Raw genomic sequence first — 7,968 nt, forward strand, 5'->3', positions numbered from 1 at the left:
GTGAAAAATTAAATTTATACATGTACATAAAAATCTGATTATTCCCCAAAATATGACATAACAAAATTAAGACAACACAACACCCAACTGACACAATACATCATGATGAGCCGGAGTCATTTAGTCCCTTTTATAGGCTACTACCTCCTTTTGCACTATAGTACATAGTGGGAAGAATATTTACTAATGAATTCACTAAAACACATGTCTTTTATTACGGAAAAACATGGCCAATCAGAATTAAGAGTTTGATGTCGATTATTGTGCAACAAATTAGTTATTGCAGGCACCCTCAGTGGCTAGCCAGGATTTTGGGAAGGGCATGACGGCTCAAATCAGTTGAGCAGGGCCAGAGCAGCGCTGAATAACATGGAATTTTTACCTAGATTATCACTTTTCCTCAGCAGTCAGCATGCGCATTAGAAGGCCCTGCCCACATCTCCATTGAGTAACTATGCATAATTATAGCCTCAAACCAGGCCGCTTTCCTTGCGGCCTGGAATCGAGGCAAGCAATCATACAGTGCAGAACACAAAAGGGGGGGGGGCTCTAGCCCCGTCAGCCCCCCTCTGCCTACGCCACAGGCACTGGCCCTTGTGCAAAATGCTATAATTATTATTGCACTGGATGACAAAATGCCCGAGGGCCGCAATGGCATGTTGCACTCGTGCTGGACTATAACTCATACATGTAGATCTATTGTAGAGTGCAGTATAGTAAAATTATGGTAAGCAGGTGCTAATAGGCGTATCGTGACTGACTTCTTATGACAGCTGCCCTAGTTGAATGCTTTCCCCCCACACACACACACGCACACACGCACACACTCGAATGGTTCTGCTTAGAACTTGAGTGCAGTATATAGTAAGCAGGTACTAATAGGTGTATCGCGACTGACTTAATTCTCATGCTGTATTTAGAAACCCTCTCATGTATAATTATACAATGACATTTCATTATTAATGGCTAAATGGTAATTTATAGCTACAAAAATCAAAGAGGAACTCATTATGCTCTATGTATAATTATTATACTAAGTTTGCAGCAAATTTACGTACTAACTATAATTTATATGATATACAGTTCAAGTCTATGCATTAATTTTGCCAGTTCAACCGAGTAGTCTGGCCGCAACATCATGAGTCTCTATAATAACAAAAGTTATATGTTTTTAGCCTTGGCCATGCACAAGCCAATTAAAACAACTTTCTCAGTACAAGCTCAACTTAGGACAACTTACAGTGGCAGGCCTTCACGGTGCAATATGGCTCCGGAGTTGTCCTGTCCTTCTTTACACATATGCTGCGGGAATTAACAGATTTAAAGTGTACCCACATTAATTCTCTCACACTGTACCATTTATTGCATTGGTCGAAGAAATATACTCCAACGGCATGAGTCACGCCGTTTACGATACATGTTGGCTCAGCTGGTAGAAAAATAATGAAACAGTATATCCCAGATTCATAATAAATTATTATGATTAAGTATTCCAATTAGACACTGCACAAATCCATTCAAACTGCATATGACCTCACGGCCCCCTGCAGCTAACTGTCATGAAAGATCTACAACCAAACACTATGTAGAAAGGATTGCTTGGGCGCAATATGATTGAAAGGCTATAGTGCATGTCAAAGCAAAGTAAAACGTGCACGATGTACAGACAAGCATGCCATGCTGGAAGACGATACTGTAACATAGGTATATAGGGCCTATAGGGGGGATTCACTTTGCTCGCCCCAGGGAGATGCAGCATGTTCACATACACATACAAATATAATTTTCTATATACTATATATTCACCTTCTTCTTCCACTGCTGCTACCTCTGCATGATGGAGTAGGTGTGTATAGTTGCCATGGATACATGCATGATGGTTATATATTTATGCACGCTCAACTTAGGATAACTTACGCTGGCAGACCCTCTCGGTGCAATATTTGAACACTTCCGAATTCATCTTAAAACATATGCTGCGAGAACAGATTAAAGTATACCATAATTCAATGTCTAATTATTATCTCTCACACTGTACCATTGATTGCATTCTTCGAAGAAATACTCATCAAGCTGGTGACCATCACATACCTCTGGTATAAGAAAAATGAATTGAGTAAGTAATTCTCAAAATAAACTATTAGGCCATGCAAAATTAATTTGTAGTTTCTCAGTCCCTCGCGCTTGAAAATTAAATTGGAAGCTTTCCAAAAAAATTTAAATATCACATGACCTCAAATTAAAGGTAAGAATAATTATGCATGGTTTTTTGTTACGCACACTTTCGCTTATTGAGGAAGTTAGGGGTCGGGGATTATCATTATTATTATAGCTTGCATGAGAAACTATACAAATTAATTGACTTTGCATAATTATGGCCTTATCTTCAGCACAATAAGTATTTGTTGTCTCACATGCACCAATATGGATGCACTGTTTTGCCGGGTATAAATCTGAACATGCACATGCATTGCTGCTTGTATAGCCATAGCTTATGATTATAATTATAGCCTCGGTCTAGTCTCTCAGGCCAAGTTGTCTGACTATATAATTATGCTTTAATAATTATAACAGTATAATAATTATAGCCTATAATTATAATTATACAGCATTACATATACCGTCCATCGCAATTGCATGTCAATCGTCTCCTTGAAGGCAAAAACTAAGATACAGCACTATATATATGTATAGGTGCATGCAGCAGATATATACCATGGCTGCCACTATAGCATAATTATTATATACACGAGTGTTCATATACCTTGGCTGATCGCAACCTCACCAAACTTCTTTTGAAGCATGGCCGTGGCATCTGCATGCGGAATGAAGCGATAATCTTATATGCAGAGCAGACTCAGTATATATAGCAGACTCATGCAGTAACCATTCATGCAGCCATGACAACAAATCACCCACCGCTACTGATGACAGAAGGTACAGCAGACACAATGGCTGCCATGGCAATGACACTAAACAGAATGAAGGTCTTCATCTTTGTTGAGAGTCCAAATTCTTGATCAGAAGAGCTTTCAAATCTTTTGGTAACTAACATGCATTGCTTGTTACTTATATAGCCTACATGCTGTACACTATAAGTGTTGTATTATAATACGTAAATTAAGTGGGGTAAAAATAACAAATAAGTTCCATTCCAAGTGTATATAGGAGTAAACACACATGAGGTAACTGATTGGTTTTGATAGGGATCAACAACAATTTTTTGATGATAACATGTGGGAGGTCTGCTTCTAATTGGACTATCATCGGAGGGGTACCAACCATAGTCATGTATGCTTGCTCATAGCCACGGATCACTGAAATTCATTGACCCCCATTAGCATGCATTTCTTGGATTCATGAGTCTCAATTGAGCGCTATGAGGGGGCACTTCCAAAACTACTTTTGCTGATCTTTACAACATTATGCATGACGTTATATGCGGCTATAGCCATGTCAATGAGTAGGGTTTGGTATAGCCTCGATCCCAGCCCCTCTCAATTAAAAGTGGCCTGGAATTAAGGCTGGGTTTCATGGCACATCACTGTGCATGCATATTTTAATCAGCCTAGAATATGAGGCTAGTGCAGAACCAGTATATTAGAATAACCACTTTCATCTATAAAGAAGCTGTTCATAAATTTGTGGTGTGTACATACATGTCCATTCATTCAGGAAATGCAGCCGAAACCAAAAAATTCAATTACTGATGATGTAATTGTAATGCACTGTCAGAATAATCGAATAAGGACATCGATCGTTTTTAACAACAATCATGGTTGATCATTACCCACTCTTCGAGTTTCCTGTATGCAGCAAAATTATATGCAAAATGTTGATCGTGTTATTAGTAGCTTTATGTTATGTAGCTTTGGACCTCCGAGGCATCAGGTGCTTCCATTAATCACACATCTATTCACTTATAACTGATTTCTACAATAAAATTAATTTGTAGTGGAATTCATAATGTGCATGTAATTAACGCAAAATAGGATAATATTATACAAACGCTATGATAGTTATCAGTCACTTGTCTTTCTTTGCTGCCTCCAGTTCCCGGCGTGCCCTCTTGGAGAGCCAGTGTGAGAGCAGGGAGGGACAGTAGTGGGAGAGGTAGGGGATCATCAACCACCATTGCTCAGACACCCACACCTGCATGAGGAATGAGACGTGAATAGCCAGTATATATAACACTAGTAGATAAAGAAGTCTCCAGACACTGCAATAATCGCAAATTAAAGGGCCTCATAATAAGACAAGGTTTAAAATTAATGCCACTGAGAGGCACATACAATTATACGACCAACTCTTGATACGACCAACTGCTTTACCTCCTTCTGTTGATTGGACACACCTGTTAGGACCACCTCCACACACCTGAGTCATAATAATACATTGCTATAAAATTGGCAAACTCATGTACGTCAATTAAGCACACGTAAAAATATTATGTCACTACAGACACACCCATGCATGTGAAGCTGTTAACGTTATCAATTACAATGGCTTTAAAACCACCTAACCAAAACTAATTGATGCTAGATTAGCTGGACAGAAGGAAAACACAACCTATAAGCATATGTAACACTCGGACAGAACTTCAGTTGAGCTCATTGATGTATATATTAGCGTAAACCATGGCCATGCACTACACAATCCAACAGCTGGGAGAAGCACTGCTAATCTACAAGGAACATTATTCACATACAGCTTAAATACATGTACAGCTTAAACACAGCACACTCCTGTTATGACCTCTGTCTATAACCAACACAACAATGAGATAATAATAAGGCACCTTTGTACAGACATCCCAGTTGCTATGAGATTATCAGAGACTCCGAACTTTGACCCATCTCCCTTGAGGGCATTGACCCCTGCCCCTGTCACCACTGGACCGGGAGCCACATTGGTCACATGAACATTGCTGTCCAGCATCTGTAATCACACATGACAATCATGTGGCTATAAAAGTAGCCGTATACACGCACATTTAGACCATGTCTACAATAATGTCCATATAAGTGCCTAAAAGGATTATTTAATAGTCCATTCCGTGGTCCTTACAAAACCTATCCCTTATACGTGTATGTCGCTTGTGTGGCCTCTAGACAAGATAAGCATGCAGCCTATCAGTTGATTGACATTGACCACATGTTATTTGGTTTTTATGCCACATAGCTGCTAAGGATGGATGGAACATTTCACATTGCCATGGAAACAACGTGCAGTAGCTACCGCCCACTTGTTATGATGCTAAGAATGTTCAGTACTTAGCTAATGGGGGAGTATGGAGCCACAAAGCTGTATTTGAGATGATACCAGGTCATGGTCTACATGCACATACTAAGGCAACTTAATTTGGGGCTCATTAAACAGAGGGTGCATGACCACACTGGAGAAAAAAACATGTTATTGGTAGTTTAGTACATCGTTAGAAATTACTCACTGCCATTGGTCATTGATCAGACATTTAATTAGAATGACCATGCATTCCTGTGTGTATGACCAGGCACATGCAAATTACATTTGACCACACACACTGACAGCCAATTACATTTGACCACACCCACTGACAGCCAATTTCTAAAATAAGGACATCATATTTATAGATCCTCATTACCTCATATCTTATCGAGTCCATTAGAGCGATAAGTCCAAACTTTGCCGAGGAATAAGCCGAGCGGTTGCTAGGAGCAGCCTTGCCCCAGATGGACGAGATGTTGATAATATGACCAAAACCATCCTTTATCATTTCTGCAGAGGACAAACGACACAGACGTAATTGAATGAGGTTTTAGCAATAATTATAAACAAGAGTAGTTCACCTTCAATGAGCCCGTGAGTGAGTATCCACGGTGCAAAGAAATCTATCTCCATCACTTTGCGATGAACATGCTCCTGAAGATCTCTGAACAATGCTCTTGTGGACACACCTGCAGGCATGTGCATGTGAGGGAGAGAGGAGGATACAACTAGATAATGCATTGCGTCAATTTTTAGGTCACCAAACATAATTTTTAGACTGAAGGTTATACCCTTTTTGCCTGTGGAATAATTAAAGGACTGGAATACTACCAGGGTTTCGGGGAGAGAGAGAGAGAGAGAGAGAGAGAGAGAGAGAGAGAGAGAGAGAGAGAGAGAGAGAGAGAGAGAGAGAGAGAGAGAGGGGGGTACTAGACCTAGATACAGGGCTACATGTAGCTTTGCTAGAGGATGATTGGTCATCATCTAGTCTTACCACAAATCTATCCTTAATATACAAGTGGTTTCTATCAAACCAGCATACCAAGTTACATGGAGTTGCCTGTCAATGCACACATTGCCAGGCATCGCTAATAGGCACCAACAACAAACAATACAGGAGGTTGTGGTGATAGAAAATGGGCGTGGCCTCACATTTTTCACGCGGGCACGCGCGGTTCCTTTTCAAACTTCCCCTTAGAATCCTAGATGAAACCCTGACTACCTATCAACGAGTTGTTACGCGCATGACGAGTCTAAGGCAACCACAAGAATGCAAATGTCACAAGTACTCGTGTGCCACCGCCCACTTACTTACTATTACGGCACAAAGTACTACCATGCAGCCTTGAGTACACATATCTCTGTCGGCCTTAATCGAGGCTTGAAGTATTCACCCATGTTTTGTATACACACACACAAGAGGATATGCACACAGTCCTAGTGCGGTTAAGCATGCTTACTTTAATTCAAAAGCACTTGCCTGACTGCACGCTGTAGGATATGCTGCTATGTATCCTACAGCTGTTGACCAATGAATGTAAGTGCATGTGGTATAAACACGTTTGCATTTTGCTGGGACAATTCTTTCTTCTTGCAAAGGGCGTGGCTTTCAGTCTAATAACTGTATACCTCACATGCATGACTATCATGTGACCTACCGGCGTTGTTGACTAGCATGTCCACTCGTCCAAACAGCTGACGTGCTTTGTCCACAGACACTCTGGTGGCCTCGGGATCAGAAAGGTCGACAGGGAGCACCCTGTAGTTGAATGAACCATAGATAAACAAATATCCTTCTCTATTCGTTTATCTATGAATGAACCAACACTTTAGTTAGTTATTATGGAACCAGTTACACAAAAGTTTAATACTTAAAGGGCTACAAAATGCATATTTAGTTAACGAATGCATGGGCATCTTAACTTAACTTCCCAAAACTGGCCAGTTTTTGAAATTACAAACACACATCAATTAAAAAACCCCGAAGTTAATTTAGAGCAAAGTATATACAGTGTATATGATACGGTTACCAAAGAGCTACTAAAAACATCCTTTACTAAAACTCTGGATTACGCTCACTCCATATTATATAGCTGCTTCGGCTCTAAACGAATTACCTTGCGTTTTCTGGATTATAGAGATTGTTCCTGACCTCCTCTAGTTTGTGCTGAGTTCGTGCAGTCAGGATTAGCTTGGCCCCAAGTTTTGAGAGCTGGTAGCACATCTCTTCACCAACTGTAGCAATGCGTGTACTCCGACAGATGCATGTGCAACCATCAGTAATAACTTAGGACAAAAAAATGACACATCTAGATCTATCCTAATTGTAGGCCCGGGAAATTGATGCATATCAGGCAGTGTCAGAAAATTAATATTTGTGTTATTGTATTGTGGGAACCACTCTAAACCATAACTTCCACTGGTCTTCTATTTTTTACGTGTTACAGATCTCACTTCCAGAGCTAGCTCCAGTGATCCACACAACTCTCCCATTGAAGTAACCTGGTTTCAATCGACTGCCCAGCACCTGGAGGTCAGCATCTGCAGTCAGTAACCTCACCAATCTGTGGAGGAGGTAGCCAGCAATGGCTAGGTGAGCAAGAACCAGCAATAGCAGCCACATCTGATCTAAAAACATAGAGCTGAAGTGATCCTGTACCCAGGAACAATGGAAAAGGGTCACTACAATAGAAAGCTAGAAATTCTACATGTAGTAGAATT

General features: G+C 40.4%; 2 protein-coding genes across 4 annotated transcripts in view; both read right to left on the minus strand.

Moving 5' to 3' along the window:
* The window catches only part of LOC135344060 (dehydrogenase/reductase SDR family member 7-like), a 29,377-nt gene extending 21,464 nt beyond the window's left edge, over positions 1 to 7,913 (minus strand). The window contains exons 1-8 of one of the 3 annotated variants that reach the window (XM_064541143.1): positions 7,702 to 7,913; positions 7,365 to 7,482; positions 6,906 to 7,006; positions 5,829 to 5,936; positions 5,624 to 5,757; positions 4,799 to 4,938; positions 4,293 to 4,377; positions 3,896 to 4,152 (exon numbers count right to left, since the gene is read on the minus strand). In XM_064541143.1, the coding sequence (XP_064397213.1) occupies positions 4,027 to 4,152; positions 4,293 to 4,377; positions 4,799 to 4,938; positions 5,624 to 5,757; positions 5,829 to 5,936; positions 6,906 to 7,006; positions 7,365 to 7,482; positions 7,702 to 7,885 (996 nt within the window). In that variant the 5' untranslated portion in view covers positions 7,886 to 7,913 and the 3' untranslated portion in view covers positions 3,896 to 4,026. Of the gene's footprint in view, positions 1 to 3,895; positions 4,153 to 4,292; positions 4,378 to 4,798; positions 4,939 to 5,623; positions 5,758 to 5,828; positions 5,937 to 6,905; positions 7,007 to 7,364; positions 7,483 to 7,701 lie in introns of those variants that run through there. The other 2 variants (XM_064541144.1, XM_064541145.1) reach the window with 2 other exon arrangements.
* Positions 936 to 3,078, minus strand: LOC135344065 (uncharacterized). Its single transcript, XM_064541156.1, has 8 exons — positions 2,920 to 3,078; positions 2,765 to 2,815; positions 2,039 to 2,093; positions 1,918 to 1,976; positions 1,807 to 1,830; positions 1,357 to 1,429; positions 1,241 to 1,302; positions 936 to 1,146 (listed from the first exon to the last, which is right to left on the minus strand). Coding segments are annotated over exons 1-8 (462 nt in total). The 5' UTR covers positions 3,056 to 3,078; the 3' UTR covers positions 936 to 1,144.
* Positions 7,914 to 7,968: the final 55 nt, after the last annotated feature.

This window comes from Halichondria panicea, chromosome 11 (genome assembly GCF_963675165.1).
Source record: "Halichondria panicea chromosome 11, odHalPani1.1, whole genome shotgun sequence".
NCBI lineage: Eukaryota > Metazoa > Porifera > Demospongiae > Suberitida > Halichondriidae > Halichondria > Halichondria panicea.

What these genes read in the sequence shown, in the direction of transcription:
- LOC135344065 (XM_064541156.1), bottom strand. Translation starts at nt 3,055, where the DNA reads ATGTTAGTTACCAAAAGATTTGAAAGCTCTTCTGATCAAGAATTTGGA. An exon ending in TTCGAAGAATGCAATCAATG is followed by an intron (nt 1,977 to 2,038) that starts GTACAGTGTGAG and finishes CTGTTCTCGCAG; the next exon opens with CATATGTTTTAAGATGAATT. An exon ending in CACCGAGAGGGTCTGCCAGC is followed by an intron (nt 1,831 to 1,917) that starts GTAAGTTATCCT and finishes TCCATCATGCAG; the next exon opens with AGGTAGCAGCAGTGGAAGAA.